Here is a 24635-nt window from a genome sequence, read left to right as displayed (position 1 = left end):
CTTAGCAAACATGTGACGTTTGAAAAAGATCTGAACACCTGGTGTGCAGTTTCAGTGGTGTCTTTTGTCATGGCGCTGCATCAAAATTCACTATGCCGTTACATGACATAATCCCATGTTCACATGAAGCATCATCCACGTCTTAAGGCTCTCATCACCAGTTTTGAGGAGGATGTGATGAACCAGTCAGGCCGAGGACATCAAAGTATAAAACATGTAATTTCCTGTTATCAGCATGGGGCGCTATGACTATACGTAAATATTGTCACATAGATGTGTTTAGACCGAGAGTCCAATCATACCTCAGAAGTTTGGGACAGATTGGACAATGTATGGTCATGATTTTAAGGTGTTAAAGACCAATTCCTGGTTCATGGCGTGGGGGCGAAATTTGAGGGCCCGTCACGGCCAGGCTGATTGATGAAAACGTGTATGCTCCGCAATTTAGCGTCGGCCATGTCTTGAAGGTGTACAGACCAACTTTGAAGTCATTCCGTTGAAATCTCTGGGACGAGTTTGTTAAAGTACAGAAGTGTGAAGAGTACAAACACCGGAGAGTTTGTCTCCAAATCTGGAGACTTCCCAAATCCTCCTCCATCCTAGAGAGAAATCTGTCAACTGTTTCTGGTGTTTCTGGACTCTGATGCACCAATCACTCTGCAGTTAGTGTCCTCAACGAGCAGAGGGTGCTGCTGTGAGCCCCTTCCCTGTTCCAAAGCACTCACAGGCGCCACTTTTTCACTACATTTAGAGACTTTTCCCACCTTTTTAGAACTGGATTTATAAAAGAGACTAGCGACCAATTTAGCTCTTTATTCAGAGCATCAGGAAAAAGGGAGAAATCTGTGCTCAGCCTAATTCATTCTCATGCATGTGGCTCAGACTCCAGTTCAGTAAACAGTCTATGGGTCCATCTCTCTTCTCTCACACAGAAGCACTGTTGTTGTTAGGTGACAGTGCGGGGGTAGAGGTCCGAGATGGGGCGATGATGCCATTAAGCCTGTGAATGTTCTCATTCGTCCAGGTCATCGTTATCCGCAAAGCAATTTCAGTCAAAAACATCGTTAGTGCTCTATTGAGTCTGAACGACAGTCGTTGGGGTCACCCGGGCCATGTGTGAACAGTTGTCCTTTGAGGTTAGATTGTTGAATCTCCTGGGAAGGGATGAAAGGGCGGCATTGTAAATTGGAGATAAGTGGTGTCTCAGACCCCCTCCTCTGTTTAGCGATGGTTTCTCCACTTTTACATAGATGGCTTCTTTTACTCCTCTTTCAAACCATCTGTCCTCTCTGTCCAAGATTTGGACATTGCTGTCATCAAAGGAGTGGGCTTTCTCCTTGAGGTGTAAGTGGACAGCGGAGTCCAGGCCTATCTAACCTCAAAGGACAACTGTTCACACATGGCCCGGGTGACCCCAACGACTGTCGTTCAGACTCAATAGAGCACTAACGAAGTCGAAACCAACGGCCAACCAACGACTGTCACTCTAACGACGGGCGTGGGCACTTGGAGCACAAAGGGTGTCAGTGACATCATCGGCCTTGTGAGAGGTTAAATACCTGGATCTCCACACCAGTTAGTTGGGCCAGTCCCAGCCTGGTCAGATGCGTACATGAACTGATGAAGCCTCTTGGATGAGAGGTGAAACGTCTTCCTAGACAAACAACCAGTCCAGTTGTTTTTGACTGAAATTGCTTTGCGGATGATGCCATTGTTTAACAAAGTATGAGGTTTCACTATACAGATGACACAACGTTTTCAAATCTTCCCACTCTGGGACGCGGTTTCAAAAGATCCTGTTTTCAGGCTCCAATAACGCCGCCTTCTGTAGATGATCGGCCAAAACAATACTAAAGTTGTGAAGTTACAGGAAAATGCACAGTTGGTCCTTGATCACATCCCACCACGAAGGTGTTTACGGAAGCAAACATGGCAACTGCAACCAGGATTGTAGGACTTTATGGCTTAATGCTAAAAAGAGTGTGTGGCGGAAGCCGGCAAATTTGTGAGTGGGTGATACAACAAAGAAGGAAGAGGAAAAAGAAAATTCATGTTTCAACCCTCTGACCCTTGTGATGTTTTTTCACTGTGAAGCGATGATCGCGTCCATCACCTTATCGTGTGTCGCTCAAAGTGAACTTGAGAAATTTTCAAGCAACATCACGTGACGCTGAGCCACGACAGCCAATCAGCACTGAGATTGCGGTAAGCGTCATCGAAGTTCTCCATGAAACATCCAGGGGATCACCAAAGTCGCCATTGTTGCAGTCCTTCACATCAAGGACACCAGAATGTTCCTGTGGATATAATTATAACCTGTGGATGGCAGCGACGTGCCTTTGGGCATCTAGTCTGCCACCAGAAATCCAGAAGAAAAACAAGAAAGCCATCAGTGCAGAGTCACGAGTATCCCGGTCTGATCTACCAGAGATCGGGCAGCAGCCTGTACTGCTTCAGAGGTTGAATCACTGATGGCCACACTTCCTCTGAGAGCTAATTTTTGTTCTTTTAAAAGCATTTAGATCCCTGTTAGCACTAGCATCACTTTCCACTTGGCAAAACAGCAGAGTAGGCTGATCCGGGGGTTAGCCGCTTCGGCTGCTACCTGCGATTGAAGCGATGAAGCGATGATCAAAAATGTGACAAATATGAGCAAGCGATGCGATACTCACGTTCCGGGCGATTTAATCGTCTCCATCTCTCCCGGTGTGAATGCGCAGTTAAGGGCGCACTCACACTGTCCATCCGTACCGTGCCCCGTGCTTTAGGGTACTTGTCCCCCCCTCCCTCTCCCCCCGCGAGCCAGGCCCTTTTGTACTCACACTACCTGGGCGGAATGCTTCTTGCCTGCCTATGCGCCATAACGCCGTAACACGTCACACGCATTGATTGACATCATCGAGAAGCGTCGCTTTGTTTAAAAATCTTTCCATAGACCTCAGAGTTTTTGTGCGTCTTGTCCAACTGTTTTTTAATATTTTCATCTGACCAAATCTGCAGTAAACACTCCACCTCCGCATCACACCAACGTGAACCTTTCGCCGCCATTGTTTTAAATGTCCGCACATGGTCCCTCCTTCTTTTTTCTATGTCCCAACAGGCGCACATAAAATGATGTCAGAACCGCCGTAGGCCTTGTGCTCGTACACATGCGCACGCTCGTGCTCTTACATGTCCAAACATGCTTTACAAAAGCCCACCTCTCCCAAACGGTCCGTGGCCGGCAAGCGTACTGCTCCTAGGCGCGGTACGGTTGCACTCACACTGGTCAAACAAACTAGACTTTACCCGGGAAATGTGCTGGGTCACGATGGACAGTGTGAGTGCGCCCTAAGAGAACCCTTCATAATGTGCTCCCAAATAATAAAAAGGCTAGGACCCCAAGGCTGGATTTTCCAAAGCTGTTTTTTCAGTGTTGATGCTGACCAATGTAGAACACCTTTAATCTAAGACTAACATTCTTTAATATGGAAACTCTTTAAAACTTCTCAAAAAAAAAAAAAAAAACTAGTACAGCCCTTTTCCAGGACTGTCTACCTGGTGCAGATGAAATGGCATACCTGTGTGTGGAGGCTGGATCCTTGGATGGCAGTGACTTGGTTGGCACAGCTGGCCCAGACAGCGTCTTCTAGTGTCAGCAGGCTAAAGACAGGCTCAGAGCCCAGAGACACCAGCCTGCATGAGTCCATGTCCCACAGTCTCTCTGAGAGGAACAGTGATCCATAGTTTAGAACCTATTCAGAATTATTTGCTCCAGCAATACCACTGCAGTGCAATATAGTGAATATGGTCTCTTCACTGACATGCAAACCAGCATCCTGTCAGTGGGATGTTCTTCAGTGAGCACTCACCTCCAGTCTTTCTGTGGTACACAGCTACTTTGCCATTGGCCAATCCAGCAAAGAGGAAAGACAGTGAGTGTTTGAGGCAGAGGACTGGACAGCTGTCAGGGTTCATCAAGGTCAGCAGGCACTGAACAGCTGTGTCCACGCTGCTGTACACGGAGATGCTGGGAAAACAAGGAAACACATCACGCTGAAAAGTAAAATACTACACAGAAAATGTGAGACAAGCTTTAAGGAAGAACAGAGATGGAATCAGGGTGTGGTTAGCCTAGCATAGCATAAAGACTGGAAGATGTAGCTTTGTCCCAAGTTTAAAAAAGTACACCTACCAATGCCTTTCAAGTTCAATAAATAATGTGCTGTAATTGGTTTGTGAGTGACAGGACCAGTAGAAAGGCCAAAATATCCGTGCCCTGAATCAGTTGGTACAGAGGTAGTGAGCTGGTCCAAATGACTGACCTGCCATCCTGCAGGCCAACACAGATGATGTTTCCTATCTTGGCTGCAGACTGGGTCTTCTCAGCCTCCCTCTCTTCCGTGCTGCGACACGGCTCCTTCACATACTCCAGACAGAGGACTGGGGCCCTCAGCGGGACAGTCTTGACCAGAAGAGGAGTGGCTCGGTTCAGGGAGAATATCTCCACTTGACCATGGTTGAAGCTGCCTTCTCCACCAGCAACCTGAAGTCCACGGGAAAAAAAACATATCTCAGTAAATAAATGCCCATAAGACATACAAAATAAACAGAATAGTTCACCAAATAGGCACACAATAGTGTGTAAAAAGAAACAAATACACATGAAAAAAGAAAACTAAAGAGAGCTTAACTTCCTCAAGAATTAATTAAATATTATTAAAGTTGTACTCCATAACAATTGAGATCCCTTGTTTCTAGCGGCCTCTTTGTCAGTAAGATGTAATTGCAAGTGAGTCTGTTCTTTCAGAGCCTCCATCTTTTCACGTTCATGGTCACTATGTGTGTTGAGGTTTTTTTTGTGGTCTTTTGTAGAAGTTGGCAGTTCCTGATTTTGGATTACAAGTGAACGCAGCATATTTGTTAGTGACTGGGCCGACAGACAAACAGCTGTCAGCAGTGTCACTAACATGGAGGTGTATTTAGATCTAGCCCGCAAATGTCACCACAGACACAGTTATTGGAATAATCAGCAAAAAGGCAACAAGTGCTATCATTAGTGGGTCACATGATCAATCACCATTGTTCTAAAACTCACTCTTTGTAAGATTTTCATCTATTTAATTGTCTTTTAAGTTCTATCAGAGTACAACTTTAACTAAATGTGATGAGCAAAGATAAGCTTTTAGGAATGTCTACTTTGGCATCACAGATGAGTACACCACAATGTCTGATGGAATAATGATTGTTTCATTTTGTAAGAAGGAAGATAAAAATGACAAATTTGTCTGCTATTATGATAATACCTTTAAGACCCTGATTTATTATTTGATTTATTCTAAAATACTGTTATTTTTTATTGTTCAGAATTTTATAGAATATCTGCTGTGTCTATAGAACTGCTGTACTAGCATGTTTTTTTAAATAACCAAGGCACTTCAATACAAACCTTTATTTTGTGTAGGAAAAAAACAAAACAATAAGCAAAATTAGAGAACACTTTCAGATCCCTCCCAGTTATTGGTGTAATCTGCACCTGGTGACAATGGACTTCCCTGTTGGACACACCCTATTTATCTGCAGCTCTCCTGGTTACTGAAACCCTGAGATAGTCCAGATGAAGGCCAAAGGGAGGCCAATCGTCCACATAAAACAAGTGCACAAGAGGGCAGAATTATGAGAAGACTCTCAATGGGGAATCAGTTCAGCACTGCAGCTGGAATTCAGTGCTGAACGGGACAAGGATCTGTCTCTGCTCACAGTGGCCCTCATTTATCAAACAAACATACGGCAGAAAATGTGCGTACGACCATTTCCTGGCAAACGTCGGCTTTTATCAATTTGGACGTGAGCGGGAGCTACGATCAAATCTCCACCTATAGGAGTAGTTTATATACAGGTAACCCACAACGGTCAGAACACTGGTTACTTACAGTCTTTAAACTATTTTAAAGAGTTTAAAATCACAAACTTGGATAATAGCGAACACGAAACAACCCCTTTTTGTATGTTCTGTGGAAATAAACTGCAGCCATAATTACAAAATGAATTAAATGGATCTTTTGAATATCACCTATAATGCGAGGGGGTGCAATTCACGGTAGGGGTGCTGAATACGGCACACCTGTCCAACAGTGCGCACAGGCGCACTCGGATCACAGTGGAGCGCTGCCTCTGTTTGACTGCCTCCGTTATTCTCTTCCATACAGCGTTTTTATGGGCCCCTTTTATTCCACTCTTAAGACTGCCAAAAAGCACGTCCTTATTTTGCTCCATCTCAGATGTCAGGATGCCGATCTCTGTGTCGGAAAAGTTTCTTTTCTAACCTGCGTTCCTTCTCTCCATGTTTGACCTCAGTGGGCGAGGCCTCCGAACCAGGAATATTTAGGGGCGTAACATGTTAAAGACGATCGAATTCAGCCGCTGCATTAATCAAGGCCTGCTCATTCGTACGCTGAGATTGGTCAGATACGAATGTTTCATAAATCACACGAGGGTCCTTTCCTATGACCAATTCTGCGCTCAGATCTGCACCCGTTTCCACGCAAGTTTGATAAATGAGGCCCAGTGTCTCATCGTCTAAGAAATTTCTGTAAGTGTTTCAAAGTGTGTAAAGAAGTCAGTTCAATTTGGAGGAGGAAGTGTCCCAAGTGGTTTGGGGGATGTTTTCTGCAGCCGGAGTTGGGTCTCCTGTACAGCTACATGGCAGGGTGAATGTAAATGTTTATGTGAACCTCATTCAGCAACATGCAATACCTTCACTACAACTGTCTCTCAATCAGCTGCAATTTTCATGCAAGACAATGTCCCCACTCACACTGTAAAACAGGCGCAGCAGTTCACTGAAGCTCAGAATATTGAAACAAGGAAATGAGTCCAGTTCTAAACCCCATAGAGAATCTCTGGAAAATCCTTAGCAGCAAAGTAATGTCTAAGAAACCCACTCCAGTTACTGAACTGTGGAAGAGACTTAAGAAGAATGGACCAAGATCAAACCAGAGCAGTGTGAGAAACAGTGTAAGTGATATCCTGTATACAGTATATATATAGTAGGGCTGTAAACAAATAATTTATATTTAATCGTGATTTATCACAAATGAATCACATATTTTTTGTCTAATCTAAATGTACCCTAAGGGGATATTTTTCAAGTTATCAAGTATGTATCAACATGGGAGTGGAAAAATATGCTGCTTTATGCAAATGTATGCTAATTTATTGCAACAATAATGCTTTTAATTAAACCGTAAAAACCCTCGTTGCAGCACAGTGTTTAAATTTCAGCTCAGTGAGAGTCTTTACTGTTTTGCTGTCATTTATGGTCTCTTCTTCTCTCTTTTCTTCTCCTCACGTACAGTTGCTGTGTGTGGTTATCTCCTCTGTTTCAACAATGTAGGCTTAAAGGATATGCATGCAGGCTCAAATTAAAGGTGGAGTTCAGAGCAATTCATTAGCCACTAATTTCCGAATTTAAGTGAAACACTGCAGCCTGTGCATGTCGGGGACAATACACTTTTGCATACAGTTGCGTTATAACCAAGCTGTCTGGTGTGTGTAGAGGTGTCTGTGCTTTAACTGTAGCAGACTGATGTTGTTTTAAGGCTAATTAATGAAGGTAAACACTGTCTACATCCACACATAAATACACACAGAGCTGGGAGCGGGCTGGCTGGCTCCTTCCAGATTCAGGCTGCCAGTGACGTGCAGTGAGGGTTGGGGTTGGGGAGGCACTGACTCACAAGTCAGATTTACAAACATACAGTAGAATGCCAATAGGATAGGATGAGAGAATAGGAGATAATGGGATGCTGAAAACCATTTTAAAACACCAGTGCCACTGTATATTGCAGTATGTCTTACCTTTACTTGTAAATGACTTCTTGCTTTGACTGAAAGTCCAGCTTTGGAAAATGTCTTAGTATATTTATTATTTTCAGGGCGAGAAATGACACCTTGTCGCTAAGCTCTACAGCGTCGCACAGCACACTTGTGTTTACTTTTTGCACACAGGTTAGAGTTCACCGTGACCTGCTGGCTATCAGGCTGCTCACTATCGCCGCCTGCCTCACCTCTCGTCTCCAAAGAGACTCCGTTTATTTAAGCAGGAAATACAGAATTTTCTGCAATTTTTACTATAAAAATGGTCAAAATACATTAAGAACCACACCAAAATCATAGTCCAGAGGACAAATATTAATACTTGTGTTATTTTATTATTTTGTTTCTTTTTCCTCTCATGATGACATGGGAGGCACAGCCTCACCTGCCTCCCCTGACTGCACGTCACTGCAGGCTGCAGCCCAAAAAATTGGTGCCGCTAAGAGGAATATTATCACGTTAACTTTGACAGCAATACTACATACAGTATATGGCCATACGATGCAAAGTTTATGGACATACTGTACAGAACTTTAGTCGGGGTGTCACTTATTTTAGTTCATAGGCCACATACAGCCATTTCTGATCTGGGCTGGGCCGGACCAGTAAAACCAATGCATACTAACTTTTATGCATAGGGTTAGGGTTGGGGTTAGGGTTAGGGTTGGGGTTGAGGTTGGGGTTAGGGTTAGGGTTAGGGTTAGTCCCTAACTTTGTCCCTTTCTTTTAGTGCAAACAAGTAGTGCACCCTGAAAACCCTACATTCTGTGTCAACTTTTATCATTTCTGAGGCTGACTGTACTCACCCAGAGGTAACCCTGTGGTAAGGATGTACTGGCAGTGCAGAAACCAAGCAGGCTGGACTGAGACGGACTGTGAAGAGCTGCCTGCAGCTGAACAAACAGAATGGGACATGATTAATTTACTGTGGTTCATCTTCACAAAGGGACAGTAAGAGATATGAAGCCTTTTTATCCATCATAACTTACAATGTTGTGATCACATAAGTAAACTTTTTTTAAATTAATGCACAGATTCCAAGAAAATAGGTGAAAGAGATGAGGAGTACATGCAACAGTGATCCCAAAAGGATATTCAAAAGATTCAAAAGGATATTTATAGGACATTACAGAATACAAATGTAACAGCTGAAAAGAGATATTGTAATAAATAATTACACACATCCCAATACAAATACAAATATTAGTACAAATATAAGTAAAAGATTACATTAGCACATACATTAAATAAATAAATAAATAAACAAAAGTTCATCAGGAAATAAGTCAAATCGACATTTATTAATTTCTGAAAATATTTGTCTACATCTTAATGAGGTTGGCAGTACAATAATAAATAAATACAAATAAACACATTAATTACTTTTATTTTTATTAAATTCATACCATATTTGTGCCTTTATTAATTACCGAAATATATTTATTTATTTATACATTCAATTATGTATTTAATAAATAAGTTCTGAATTTATTTGTTATTTAAAAGAATTAACAACCAGAAACCACAGCCAAAACCCAGAACAGATAATTTTGGTCCTGGAATCAGAAATAAAAAATGTATTAACAAGATTTGTGATGCTCTCAATTTCATCAGCTTCTAATGCTTTTTTTGTTTTCCAAATTAATTTATATGTTGGAGGCTGCAACCTCCTATGTCTTCAGCCTCAGTATCAGTTCTTCACAGCCATGTGTTATATAACCAGGGTATATGGCTGCTCAGTGACCTAAAAACCCTGTCCACACACGTACACACATAATAATAATATAATAATAATTATACAGCTCTCACCCTCAGTATGTGGGCTTTGGAGGAGAAGATAGGAAGTTTGCAGGTCAACAGTGGATAACTAAATGGAGTTTTTGCCTTCCAATCTTCTTCAGCACATTCCCAACCTGGAGTGTTTTCCTGTCCTGAGCAGACAAATCATACACAACCACAAACATTTAGAGACAAACTAAGACACATAGAGACACATTCTACTTTCTATAACTAATATCCTATGTGATAGGCTTTTGCTAGTTGGACTGACCAGATGTGGACTGTTGGGATCAATCAATCTATTAGTGTAGCAGTGGCGATTGCTCTAAGACTGCAGTGGAAGCTCAGCTTCCCCCTAAAATGTCACCCAAAAAAAAGTGGTGAACTATGTGTGTGCACATTTCATTGACTAAATATGAGCAAGAAAGCCTTCATCTTTTCTTCAGAATCAGCTATTTATCACAGGTAACAGGCGCAACTTCCTTCTCATTCATCCCCACAGCACTTTACACAGTCGGACGCTCAGCTTCTACTGACTTCAATGGGGAAGCGTAGAACGGGTTGTTCCACTGCAGCCAAACTAGACACTCATTGGATAAATGCTGGGCTTTGTCCCGCCCATCGGACGCTCAGCTTCTCTGGGGGTCTATGGGACAGTGGGCTGGCCCAGACGCTTGGCTTCTGCATGATGATTGGATGAGATGTCTGAGGCGGAATCCTTTTTTGATTGACAGCTAAATGAGCGAATCAGCTATCTTGAAGAATAAACATCCAGTGGAGCATTTTCCAAGTTTTTCATTCCGTTGTTCTGAACTGATCCGGACACTTTACCGATCCCCAGAGACTTTGTCTTTGTTTAAAAACGACTAGCGTTGTGTTTGGTGACTCTGTTCTGTCACTCTGCGATTTCTTTCCCCAACGAGCAGTGGCAGCTGTGGAGCTTCTCCTCCCGTCACTCACACTCACAGGCGGTCACACTTTACAGTAGCCTGGCGCAGCAGCTCCAGCTTGGCCAAGGCCGTTTAAGCAGCCTAGCTCTGCTGCCATTGAGAGGACACTGGTCAAGTCCCTGGAAAAGACGCCTAGTTGGTACGACAAGGTCACAGATAATTTTCTTGAAAAGGAACGAAGAGTAGAATTTACATATAAATAAACAATCAATTACTCAAATTGTCGCATGAAATCATATATTATACAAAATGTAAAATGTAGTCATGAAATATACAATTTCAGTGAAATGTGATTTTGCAAAGTTGCAAAGGACTGTATGTGGGAGACAGGATTGACATTTACGCTTTTACTGTTTGGACAAAGTCCTGTATCCTTGGCCTCTTCTACCCTTTCCTCTCCCAACCCTTCCACGTCGCAGCCTTACTCTTCTTTCCGGCATTTGACCTTGTTCCTTGTTGTTCTTCCACTATCAAAAATTCTAACACTGTGCTGTGCTGGTGTATCATCTCCATAGCAATGCCTCTCTGTACTTCCGTTCTAACCTCCGACTTTTCAGGCTTTTTTTCGTAGCTGGATATAATTCGTAGCATTATAAAATTTAAATGTGGACAGAGACAGTGAGATACTCACTACAGCTGCATTTCTAGTTGTGATAAAACGACGAAAATACCCAGAATGAGGTGGGTCTAGCTCGCCGAAACGTCCCTAATTTGCATGTGAGTCACTCAAGCAGCCGCTCAAACCCCTGAGAGAAACCTGGTTGCTGATAGGATGTAGCTTTAAGCGGGATGTGATGTGTGGTAGTACAGACGCCACAACCACACAGTGAAGTAGAGTAGACACTTTTATTCAGTGGTGTAAAAGAACACATCGCAGAAAATGTGCACATTCATCTTTGCATGCTTGTTAAATGAGTGCTGCAGCGGTTGGGTCGGATTCTGACCTGTGGTCCACTGCTGCATGTTCCCACTCTCTCTCCCATTTACACACAAATGCACGCACACGCACACACACACACACACACACACAACACACACACACACACACACACACACACACACACACACACACACACACACACACACAACACTTACTTATATCCACTATGGGGGCACAAATTTTACCCCCCCCCCCCCCTTATATTACCTGACAATGGATTGTGCTTTACTTTAGTAATAAATATATGTACTGTAACTTTACATAAAGTTGTCTACTGTATCTATATTTGTGGTTTAAATTCTTGCAAAATTGAAATTAAGTCAACTGATATCTTGTTCCCTGTTATTATAAATACTGATATAAGACATCATCAATAACAATCACACTACAGTATGAGTGTATCGCTGATCTGTTCAGGGAGTCAGCTGTAACCCTCGGTAGCCTCTGGCAAAGAGAAGGATGATGGCTTAACTACTGGCCAATCCTTCCCATAACTACATGTCTTATGCAGGTATGCCTACTCAGGTGTGCCCACCAACAACAGTTTGTTTTCTACAAATTTCTACAGAAAATGCTGGGTTTTAAGTAAGGGATAATCAACGAGTAGTGTGGTTTGCACAGCATTCAACTTCACATCAGGTGTTTCTTTGCTTTCACATTGTGCCATATAACCGTTTAACACACACCTACAAGTTTATCATCCTGCTTATACCATGGTCAGTTGCCAACAATATAAAATAAAAGCATTTGGTTAAAGTTTTGCAATCTAAATCAAAAGGTTATAAAGTGAAAGCTTACAGTTGTCAAGACAAGTAGTAATTTTAGTCCCTTTTACAGTTCCAGTGGCTTTAAGCTGTAGCGGAAAAGAAGGAGCAGCCAGAAAAATGATGCCATCAAGCATCTCTGTGACTTTGATACGTTTCTGGGGAAGGGCAGGGTTTGACTCCTGTGCTCTTTAATGTTGATTTGGTTAAATGTTGGGTAGCGGAATTTAGAATGTGATTAATTTGATTTGAGCCGAACTATATGTGAATTAAATGGTCTTAACAGACACCTGTTGGGCAATCAGAAAAGAGTACTCACCCAGATCATGGAATAATGCAGATTAAGAGGTAGACTGTAATATGCAAAAATGCAATAATAATATACCAAACAGACTTGTGTTTGCTGTTACCTTGTGGTTGAGTAACATAATGCATGGACATCATGTCCAAGTGCCACACAGTTCAAATGGAATGTCCTTGAAAATTACAGATCGCCACAAACTTTCTTGAAAGCTATCTTGAATGCATCTGGAGAGCGGTCAGTAAATATACTTGACTAGAGAATGTTCAGAGAAACAATTTCTTGGAATCATTAGCAACATAATAACAGCAGGTTGTGCTCCAAATTCAGACCAATAATTTTCGCTATATAAAAAGAAAAAAGGGATTTTGGCACAAACAAATTTAACATTAGTCTTTAAGATAAGATAACAGATATACTTCACACAGGTATACTAAAACATATAGCTATCGTGAGTCCTGAGAACAAGCCTTTCTCTTTGAGGCACTCATCTGATTTCTGATATAATTTTCCTAATCTTCCCATTACACAAGAGCCATTTACTGTTCTTCACGCAATATAAGCTGTGTTTAGTAAGGAGAGCATGTTCTGATGTGAATATGAAGTTCAGCCTTTGTACGCAACAGAACGCTGCTAAACAGAAACTGCAGTGCAGATTCTGCCATTTTGCCTTCTTTAGGGCATTATGGCATTATCACCGGACACATTGCTGTCACTAGGTAAAGACAAATAATTAATTTTATTAATCTTTATATGTAATGTCTGGGCATGATTTACGGAACGTCCCTTGCTTGTCCCCGACACTGCTTAAAGTAGAGAGTGTGGGTTTGGCGAGCAGCGGCATGAATCAGTTAGCAGTGGTGCTGCGTTGCTGTTGAATGCATACCATATTAGGGGAAACACTGTGACTGTGCCCTGAGTAAATAACGACAGACTTATCTTAACAATAACATGTTACCTTAAATCAATTAGTTTGAGACAGTCACATTTTTAGTGTGGCAAACCCCATCAGCATCGGAGCTAGGAGGTGCCAGGAGGAACAGCCAGGAGTAAGATTAGCTGCAGCAGCTTTTCCTACATATTACTGTAAGAAACATTGCCCTATATGTCGTCATCAAAAGAATGGAGACACATTTTGTGATGATGCCCCTGATGCCTTATCAGAACATCTCATCCGTCTCTCTCCCTGGCCTGTCGTTGCCTTATCGCTGTTCCTTGACCCAGCTACGAACTGCTTCTCCGCTCTCAAGACCTTTTGATCTTTTGGAGGAACCTCAAACTCATTGAAGAGTACACAAAATGACATCAAGGTCATTAAATGAAGAACCGTGTCAGACCAACCTATGTTAGAAAAACAGACACTGTCAAAAAGTGAAATTTATCTGAATGATAAGTTTATTGCACCCTTGTCTCTAAAAACTATTAAAGGAAAAATAAAGTCTTAGAATGTGTATTTTATTCATCTGTAAAGAAATGTGTGTTGTTTGAAACGATTCTGGTCGTTCTATGATCAATATTGCCAAAGTTACAGAAATGTGGTGATATCATGTAAGTATTGACATTAAGGATCCACCAAGGATTATATTTGAAGTCTGTCCCAGTCTGTATGCATGTTTCATTCAATCATACCGTATATTATCATTGAGGATCTTATTTCAACACATTATCAAGATATATTTAGACTATCAAAGAATAGTTATTTCAACATATGAAGATGTATTTTGTAACATCTATCCAGTTTATTTTTGTCTTTATTTTTATAAGTAATTTTCAGCCTGACTTTGTTTCAACGGAGTTCAGTGTTTTATTTGATTAATAACATTTTATTAATCAGTCAATTGCGTCTTAAATTAGTGCTCATGTTTCACAAGCTTGTTTTATTTTGGCCGGGGAAATCAAGCTTTAGCCAACAGCGCAAAGTTACCCTTTAAGTTTATATCAAAATCCAGTTTTCACCAAGAGCTCGCAAGAAAAGACCAACTCTCATAACTCAAAGCTGTTGAAGCTGAAGAATCCCCTTGAAGCTGAAGAAAGTGACCCGTGACACTGAATATCTTTTGCCACAGTAAAGCGTCCCCCATTGCATGCCGCTCTGTTGGACAGCCCGTCCACTCTTTGGCCTCTGACGACCTGGTTCTGCCCGCCCTGCACCTCGGGAGAATACCCGGTGTTCTGCCGGTCTGGAAACCGCTCTGGAGCTGTGAAATACACCTCCTTCCTCTTGGATCCCCCTTCTACAAAGCTGAGTTGGTGAGATGACGTTTTTGGTACTTTAATGAGCAGATCTGGTGACCACTGGCTATTTGATTAAACTTTACTTTCCATAAAGGTATGGTTAGAAATTGCCTTTCCATTTCATAGCTTTTACCATGCCCATTCATTTTCTGTGTTATTCTCAAAGTAGTAAAGGTGTAGTCTCTGGTGGCTCCTGGCCGTCTTAGCCTGTCTCAGTGGTCGACTCAACAAACTCATCTTGACGCATCCTGATCTTGTGAGTAATCTTTTAAGTAATATTTTATAAACTGGCCCCTACCTCAGGTCTGTCCCTGACATCAGGTGTTAGCTGTCTGCTGACATCAGGTGCCATTTTCTGCTGGAAAAGGAAACCGGGAAAAAATGAAAACAGTCATGATATAGGTCAAATCTCAAGACAAAATTTCATCAGTTTAATTTGAAAATGCCAAAATAACATGATCAACATTAAACAAATTTCACCTGTCTTTGCCAAGGCCAATTTGTCTGCATGCAAAGCCTAAACAAAATAATCGCAGAATGCAATGTCTGTGATATAATTACAAAGGACGCTGGATCGACTGCATCAAATTTTGGCAGCTGAAAACACACCCAGATAGGTCCGTCAGGTTAGCATGTTAAGCTCAGCTGCATAAACTATCAACATTAGTTTGCTACTAATGTTAGCTTTGTGAGTGATTAACTTTAGTGTTTTTTGAATCACATATTTTTGTGTTTGTTTGACAGTGCTGCCACCATCACTGCCTACGGCTTTTTTAATTGAGAGAAATACACGTTCATTATTAATGTCTCTCCATTTTCACTTCATTGCCAGCCATATCATCTATTTGACAGAATATTTCATGTATAATTACGTGAGCCACCCAGTTAAGCTTACATAAACATTATTTAATTATTATACGTTATCAGTTTCCTTTATATCATGATGTAAAGTTTATATTGATACCTTATTAACAAACTAATGAAGGCTTTTTACCCTCATAATCAAATCTCTTAAGTAGCAAATGCAGTGGATTTACCTGGAGGAAACCTGTTGTGATCCTCAGTGTGGAGCTCAAAGCATTTACCCTTCTCTCTCACACACACTTGTTATTTTACTATGCACACAAGAACATATAAAGTATAAATATATATATATATATGTATTCTTTAGAAAGAATTTAGAACACAGACAGGTGTATTGATAAAGCACTGGGATTTTTCTCCTGAAGGTTTATTGCACTTACAGTAAAGACATTAGTATAAGGAGCTCCAAAACATCATAAAAGTACAGATAAAAGGGCCAATTTCAGAGATTATCAAAACCACTATCTTTAATAATTTAGCCCAGGTAAACGTTTATTATCCTGTTTCGGTGCCCATCCTACCTCTACCTGCTAACTAATCTAACCCCAAGCAATTCCTGAAAGTTGGCAACTTTGCTTATATTACCTTGAAATGACAGTCTTGACTAACAGCATTTCAGTTATTATAACGTTAAATAAGGCTATTCTTCACCAGAAAAACTTGCTAAAGCTTGTTTTCTATCCAGCTTACTTAGCAAGACTGTAACTAGCTAGCTAACGAGCTTTGAGTTAGCTAATGAGCTTTTAGGAAAAATATCAATTTATCTTTACCAACTGGACAGAAGAGCCACATTTTTAAATGAGTTCAATGTCATAAGATGACTGGGTAAAACACATGGCCTAAAAACCTGATACATTCTCAAAATAAACCAGTTGACGTCTGCTTACCTCAAAAGCCGCTCCTCACGGCCTCTCCCTGCTGTCTGCCTGCAGCATGCAGCTCCTGCACCTCATGTGCAGGGGAGCGGTGGTTAAAATTCACTTTGTAGGAGTTGAGCACAAGATGGTGATAGTGGAAATAATCTTTCAATCATGACCACTTTCTTTTAGTTGATTTTGGTTTGATCGATTTATTGAATGAGTTTATAATTTGTGTTCAGTTTATAATTATTCAACAGTGACTATAAGATATATATATAAAAAAACACAGTTCACCCCTGTAGGATTTATCAATTAGCCTGCAGTATATTTCATAGATACACCTGCTTGTGTGTCCACAGTGATGGTAAAAGTGGGTTGGGGACAGCAAGTATGTCCTTATAACTCCTATCTCCTCAATGACAGATCTTCCTCTTGCTGACTGATCACTGATTATTCCCCCATTGGATCACAAATGTTACTATAATGCACATGTGCATTGATGAAATGATGATGAAATTTCCCTGCACCTTCTTTCACATAGCCGACTGTATGTACAGGCTACCTATTCAAAATACTGTATATTGTGTACAATTTAATCATAGTTTATAGTCATATGCAAAACCATGTTTCCCAGTACAATAAAAAGCTTTCCCTTCTACTCTTCAAAATACAGTAAAATAAATTAAGGATTTTGGAGAGATAAGTAAAGAAAAGTATCCAAAGAAAACAATAGTCTGTGTATAATACATACTATACAATATCAATAAACAGTAACAGCAACTAATAACTGTGCAAAGACTGTGGATCAGTCTGATGGCCTGAGGATAAAAATTCAGCCTATAGGTCCTGCATCGTCTGTACCTTCTGTCAGAGGACATACGTGTGAAAAGCTTGTGTTGCGGTTTGGTGGAGTCTTTGATGATCCTGTCCTGCAGAGATGGCAGGGGCACCCTGACAATCCTCTCAGTAGTTTTTACCACTCTCAGCAAGCATTTGTGGTTCATGTCGATGCTGTTCCCATACCGCACAGTAATGCATGCTGGTCAAGATGCTCTCTATGATGCAACTGTATGCTGCTGTTGTGTCAATCTTCTCTGACTATCAATACACAGTTTATAATACACCTGTTGAATCCCCTTACAGTATATATCTGACAGTGGTAACAGCCAACAGCCTCTGTGTTGTGTTTTGGTGTTGACGGTGGACTAATGGCTGACAGCTGGACAGTTACCTCTAACAAAGAACGGACTGCTAACATAAATAATCACTCTGAATGTCAGTACATCTACTGTCTCTTGCAGATAGGCTATGAATATTTACAGGTTTAAACATTACAACATTACAAAGCGAATATCTTATACCAAGCAATCTAATTGGTTGTTAGACATCATATAATACCTGTATATCATGGCAATGACATCTAATTCATTTACACAATTCAGTATCACTCTGTGTTGTTTAACCCTGTCTGCAGTGTTTGAGGAGGCTGTTGGGTGGTGGGCCAACGCGACTAACAACGGAGCTAGTGAGGTTGAAAGCCGGATTGCAGTTAGGTGGGTGACTGCTTACTGAGCAACACAACCAGAGTTTGCCCCCATGAGCCTTCCCACATTGCCGGACAGGGTAAATAAGCAGTTGCAGAGACAATAGGTGTGGCCTTGCACTCGCCGTGTTTCCATTACAAAAAAAGGCCCCAGAGAAATACAGAATAGTTGCAGTTTGATTTAAGGTGGCAAGTATGATTCACAACGTCAACTTATATACAAGTAACATGAAAGAAAGCACTCCACTTTAAAGAATCGAGGCGCTGTAAAAGTGTTTGTTGACAGACAGGCTGTCCCCCCGCTGCAGTACGGTGTGTGTGTGTGCGCGCGCATCTATGTGTAAATGGGAGAGAGAGAGAGAGAGAGAGTGAGAAAGAGAGAAAGCCCTGTCTGGAACAGCAGAACAGTCAACACATGCCATCATACGTTATATAATTACTAGTAGACAGACTACAAGACAAATACACTTGGTTGATTGACTGATAACACAGGTTATGAGGTTGAGTTGACTGTAGGGATAAGGCTAAACAGGGCAGCAACAGGCTAAATTAAGTCAAGAAAGTTACTGTTTGAAAAAAGCAACAGCTGTATTAAGGCCATGATAAATGGGGATTATATCCCAGCTAAGGGGTGTTGTTTGACACAAAGATTTTGCTATAAGGAATAGTAACCATTTCAAAATTGAATAATGGAGACTTCCGGTGATGCCATGTTGGTGATAGCAGCTTAAAACTGAGCCCCGTCAGTTAACTGTTCATTTTCTAACAAAAGTACTTAAAACTCTGTAAACTTACAAACTCGACATGGCAAATTCCATGAGAGGCAGAGGCTCAAACAGGAGCACACGAATGACAGAAACAAAAATTTGACGCAGCTTACTTTAAGGCAGACTCAGAGTGGCGCAGAAAGTGCTAGCTCTAGCAACCATGAGTCTGCAATTTTAGCTGAACAGGAGAAGTTAAGGTAAGAAAATCAAGACGGACATGAGCAGACCAGAACTCAACGGCGAAATGACCAAACAAAAGACCATAAGAACTATAGAGGCAGAAAGACGTATTAGCACTCCAGAGGATACGGGGATGAGACACCAGAGAACAATACGCTACCTGCTACACAGAAAGATTGACCTGACCGCCATGGGCAAAGATCTGCAGAACAGGTCAAGACGAAATAACTCAAGAATTTACAGAGTGCCTGAAGGGAGTGAAGGAAATGATGCGAAGACTTTTATGAAGGAGCTAATTCAATCGGTCCTTTAACCAATGCCTGATGTGAATATACAAATGGAGAGAGCCCACTGCGGCCTTACAGCCAAGCCAAAGATCCCCACGGCCACCCCAAGGTCACTGATTGTGAAGTTTCTGGATTACTCTTATCCTAAAACAAGCCTGGAGCCAAAGGCAGAACCTTTACAAAACAGAGCCGATATTCTTCAACCATGATTACTCCCTGGAGCTGCAAAAAAAGAGAGCCCATGTGCGTGATGCAATCAAACAGTTGAAGCAGGAGCTTTAACAGGAGCTCGGGCTCCAGGCCCGGGTGGATGAGAGGGAGCAGATCGAGAGCGAACTGTCCCACTGAAGGTGGAGCACAGCGGGAGAGATCCGTAGCGAGTAGCAGGGCTTTCTTCAGTGGAGATAAATAATGTCGAGTTTCATTGTGGAGTTTAAAACAATTAACGTTAGGAAGAATACAAGTTTTACTACAACGGACGGAACTCAGTAATCCCGCGTACGTCCCGAGTATTACCCGCATACCGAGCAGCAAGGACCGCTTCAACAGCCGGACGACAGCAGCTCCGACACTGTGTGTGTATTCCCCGAGGAGCAGTCACCCTTCTCAGCCCAGGCTTCACCAGGGGCTGGTTCATGTTCAGGTTTGAAGTAGCTGAACAACAAAATAAGACTGAGAAACCCAGTTGGGTATTTGGAAGTTCACTGTATTGCTGTTTCTTTAATGTTATTTGTCCTGTTTTGCTTTGAGATTGGATTTGGGTCACTGTCACTATGCATGATTTCAATTGTTCTTGATTTACGGTGTATTTGTAAACCACTGAAAGAGCAAAAAATAATAATACATGTATAGTTTAAAGTGTATCAGCTATAATGTAAAGGGTATAAGTAGTTCAATTAAGAGAAAAGAATATTCAACCAACTTAAAAAACTACAATGTTCCATAGCAATGAGCGACTCACTGCAGAAAAAGAGTACTTTAAATTAAGAAAAGAATGGGTGGACCAGATATATAGTAGCTCCTCATTCAAAAATGGGAGGAAAAAAGGAGTTGCCATCCTGCTAAATAAATTAGTTTATTTTAGCCATGAGGATAAAGAGGGTAGATATGTGATGGTAATAGGCCGTATTGGAGGTACAAAAATTACACTGGTTAATCTATATGCACCGAACGAGGACTGTCCAAATTTCTGACAATAGCATTTCTATTAGCAGACAAAGCAGAGGGGATTATCTTAATAGGTGGAGACTTCAACTGCATTTTGAGGCAGACTGTTTGTAGGCTTCCAGTAGAGAAACCCTATGTCCAAGAAATCAACTCTTCATGCAATTATGGATGAATTAGGTCTGGGGGATGTATGGCGCCTTCTACATCCTAGAGAAGAGGACTATGCTTTCATGTCACATGTACATGGCAGCCATTCTAGACTGGATATGTTTTTGATATCGGTAACAGACCTCTACAGAACTAGTGAATGTAACATAGAACCCATAACTATATCAGACCATGCTCCTGTCACCATAAAGATACAGATAGGACCGAACAAAGAGACTCAATGTATCATTATTAAACAATGAAGCAATTCAATGAGAAATCCGTAAAAACCTAACAGACTATCTGAAATCTACTGTATTTCTCCTTCTGGCATATGTTTTGGCTGTCTATTAAAGTGGCATCTTAGCAAACATTGCAGCACAAGAATGACATGTCAGGTGTACTCACAAAAACACTGAGGTTTGTTGCACATTCATAAAAACGAAAATGTTAAGAAGCAAACTAACACAAGCTGTCAAACTGAATACACTGAATGTCAACAAACAATTTCAAGTGTCCTCGTGGGTATGGATGAGGAAGCATCTCTTGCTACTGGGGCCGGAGACAGCTGCATCCTGGCAATTCTTCCAGTGTGTGTCAAAGCAAAACTTGGGACAAAGATGGTGGAAACCTATGCATTCATTGATATGGGGAGCTCCGGAACCTTTTGTACTGATGCACTGGTCAAACAGCTTAACCTGCATGGTAAGGGAGCAGAGATACCTAGCGTGTAAAGGGCTGTCTTGTAAGAAACGTGGAAGTTTGTGGGATCAATGAGGACAAATACGTGACTCTCTCAAAGTTGTTTGTACAAAAGAGGATTCCAGTTGAAAAGAAAAACATCCCTCAACAAAAGGACATTAACAAGTGGTCTTACCACAGAGACGTGAAATTACCACACATCGATGCTGATGTAGGACTCCTTATTGGCAATGACACTCCTGAAGTTTTTGAACCTTGGAGAGTAATTCACCGTCGAAACAATGGACCGTATGCTGTCAAAATGATCCTGGGATGGACAGTCAACGGACCAATCAGGGCACATGTGGAAAGTGAACAGCAGGCTGTCACAGTTAGCCGGATAGTGGAAAACATAGAAAAGATGCTGTTACAGCAGTCCAGCATAGATTTTTCGGGACACAGTCGTGATGAAAAACTGTAAATGTCGATCGAACACAAAAGGTTCATGGAATCCGTTTCAAAGTCTGTGGAATTCAAGGAGGAACACTACTACATTGAGCTACCAGACTCGGAGATAAAGATGCCGAACAATCGAGACGCGGCAATCCAGCGTTTACTCACCCTTAAGAAAAGGCTCAGCAGAAATCCTTACTTTCATAGAGAGTATTCTAACTGCATGGCAGATATGTTGACTAAAGGATATGCAGTCAAGCTCCCAGAAACGCAGTTAAAGGGGCAGGTCAGCACAGCTATGTATATACCATCCACGGAAGAAAAAGCTTTGTGTTGTATTTGACTGTGCTGCTAGTTACCAAGGGGTGTCTCTTAACCTAAGGCTGCTCCAATGCCCAGATTTAACTAGCACACTTATAGGTGTGCTGACTCGCTTAAGAGAGGAAAGTGTGGCCATGATGGCCGACATAGAGGCCATGTACCACCAGGTGAGAGTCCCGGAGAAGGACACTGACCTTCTGCGCTTTTTCCGGTGGCCAGACGCAGACCTGTCCCGAGAGATGGCTGAGCACAAAGTAGTAGTTCATCTTTTTGGGGCCACCTCATCTGCCAGCTGTGCGAACTTTGCCTTGCGCAACAGGACAAGGTCATCACCAGAAGCTGTGAAACCAATAATGAGAAACTTTTACATTGACGACTGCCTAAAGTCAGTAAGCAGTGAGAAGGCTGCCATAGCATAAAAAAAATAGCTCACAACACTATGCGCTGCCGGAGGCTTCAAACTGTCTAGATGGACGAGTAACGGTCGTGCACTTTTGAAATTGGTGCCGGAGAACGACAGAGCAAAAGAGGTGAAAGCATTGGACCCTGTTAAAGACGCTCTTCCCATGGAAAGAGCTTTGGGTGTGTTGTGGTGTGAAAACTCAGACTCTTTCAGATTCAAAGTTTCCATGAAAGAGAAGCCAAACACAAGACAAGCAGTTCTTTCTACGGTCAGCTCCATATATGACCCTCTTGGGTTTCTTGCTCCTGTCATACTCCCTGCCAAATCCATTCTGGAAAGGCTGTGCAAGGAAAAAATCACCTGGGAACACCTTTTGCATGATTGGGGAAACTGGATGAACCAATTACCCCAAATATCCAACTTCCAAATAGCAAGGTGCATCAAGCCAAGGGATTTTGGTCCGATTGCCACAGCCCAGCTCAATCATTTTTCAAACGCCAGTGAGAGTGGCTATGGGACGGTGTCATACCTGAAGCTGACAAATAAGAACGGTCATGTTCATTGCGCCTTTATGATGGGTAAAGCTAGAGTGGCCCCGCTGAAACAAACCACCATCCCACGCTTGGAGCTTACTGCAGCGGCGATGGCTGTAAACATGGATAAGCTGATGAAAAGGGAGCTCCAGTGGGACCTCCAAGCCTCAGCTTTTTGGACAGATAGCACAGCTGTGTTAGGATGCATAACAAATGAAGTATTGAGGCTGAAAACATCTGTGGCTAATAGAATTGCCATCATAAAGGAGGCCACAAAGGTGGAGCAGTGGAACTTTGTAAACCCAGCTGATTGTGCCTCATGGGGACTCACAGTGGAGCAGTTTTTGACCAACCAAACATGGCTGCAAGGGCCTGCCTTCTTGCAAAGTGCAAATATGGGAGCGATGGACAAGCCTTAATGCTTGAATCTTGGTGAGGATGATCCAGAGGTGAGAAAAACAATCTTGGCGTTCTCTGCAGTCACTGTGGGCTTGTGTGCAGCGGAAAAATTGATAGACGGCTACTCAAGCTGGTGGCGCTTAAAACGGGCCATAGCCTGGATGCTGAGAATAAGAGACTATCTGGTTTCAAAGACACACAAAGGAAGAAAAACAGTAAATTCTGCTTTCCCCCTTCAAGAGCCGCTGACTGTGGAAGAATTGAACGGAGCAGAGGTGGCAGTTGTGCGATACTGTCAGCGTTGCAGCTTCCAGGCAGAAATCTCAGCTTTGGAAAAAGGAAAGCAAGTACCAAAAAGAAACAGCTCCATCTACAGATTGGATCCTTGTCTTCAGGATGGCCTGCTCAGAGTTGGTGGACGATTACATAAATCCGCCCTGCCTGAAAGCTCAAAACATCCCATAATAATGCCAAAAGGTCTCCATGCTACTAACCTGTTATTGCAAGACATTCATGAAAAAACTGGACACTCTGGCAGGAACTTCATGCTTTCTCGACTTCAACAGCATTACTGGATACCTGCAGCAATCGCAGCAGTAAGAAAAATTATATTTCGTTGTGTTGTTTGCAGAAAATGTCATGCAAGAGCTCAGGAGCAAAAGATGGCAGACTTGCCTGTGGATCGGCTGATTCCTGACAAACCCCCTTCACACACGTAAGGATGGACTACTTTGGGCCCATAGAGGTCAAAAGAGGTCGCACCATCATTAAAAGGTACGGTGTATTGTTTACCTGCTTAACAACACGTGCTCTGCACATCGAATTCGCTCACAGCCTGGACACAATGCATACATGCTATCCGACGCTTCATGTGTAGAAGAGGACAGGTGGATCTCATCCAATCCGATAATGGGACAAATCTAGTCACTTTGGTGGAATATGGGAGAGGCAAGTAAGACTGGTGAAGAGAATATTAAAGTCAGTGCTGGGTAAACAAACTATGGACGATGAGTGCCTATAATCTCTGCTTTGTGAAGTGGAAGCAATTGTTAATGATAGGCCCATAACCACTACATCTGATGATCCAGGTGATGTAGAGGCTTTAACTCCAAATCATTTGTTGCTACTTAAGAAAAAGCCGCTGCTTCCCCCTGGTCTCTTCAGTAAGCATGATTGTTACTCCCGAAGACGGTGGAAGCAAGCC

The 24635-nt window shown here is 42.0% G+C and overlaps 1 protein-coding gene across 2 annotated transcripts in view; it reads right to left on the bottom strand.

Annotated features, from left to right (window-relative positions):
- Positions 1 to 24635, bottom strand: part of LOC310951368 (rho guanine nucleotide exchange factor 10-like protein) — a 121977-nt gene that overhangs the window by 13561 nt on the left and 83781 nt on the right. For both annotated transcript variants that reach the window (XM_083919563.1, XM_083919564.1), the window contains 5 exons: positions 9667 to 9788; positions 8664 to 8750; positions 4305 to 4525; positions 3852 to 4009; positions 3561 to 3703 (listed from right to left, as the gene is read on the bottom strand). In XM_083919563.1, coding sequence (XP_083775689.1) covers positions 3561 to 3703; positions 3852 to 4009; positions 4305 to 4525; positions 8664 to 8750; positions 9667 to 9788 — 731 coding nt within the window. The remainder of the gene's footprint in view (positions 1 to 3560; positions 3704 to 3851; positions 4010 to 4304; positions 4526 to 8663; positions 8751 to 9666; positions 9789 to 24635) is intronic.

Source organism: Echiichthys vipera (genome assembly GCF_963691815.1).
Source record: "Echiichthys vipera genome assembly, chromosome: 9".
NCBI classification, from domain to species: domain Eukaryota; kingdom Metazoa; phylum Chordata; class Actinopteri; order Perciformes; family Trachinidae; genus Echiichthys; species Echiichthys vipera.
Note: the sequence above shows the minus strand (reverse complement) of the source record. Positions and strands in the feature narration are given on the sequence as shown.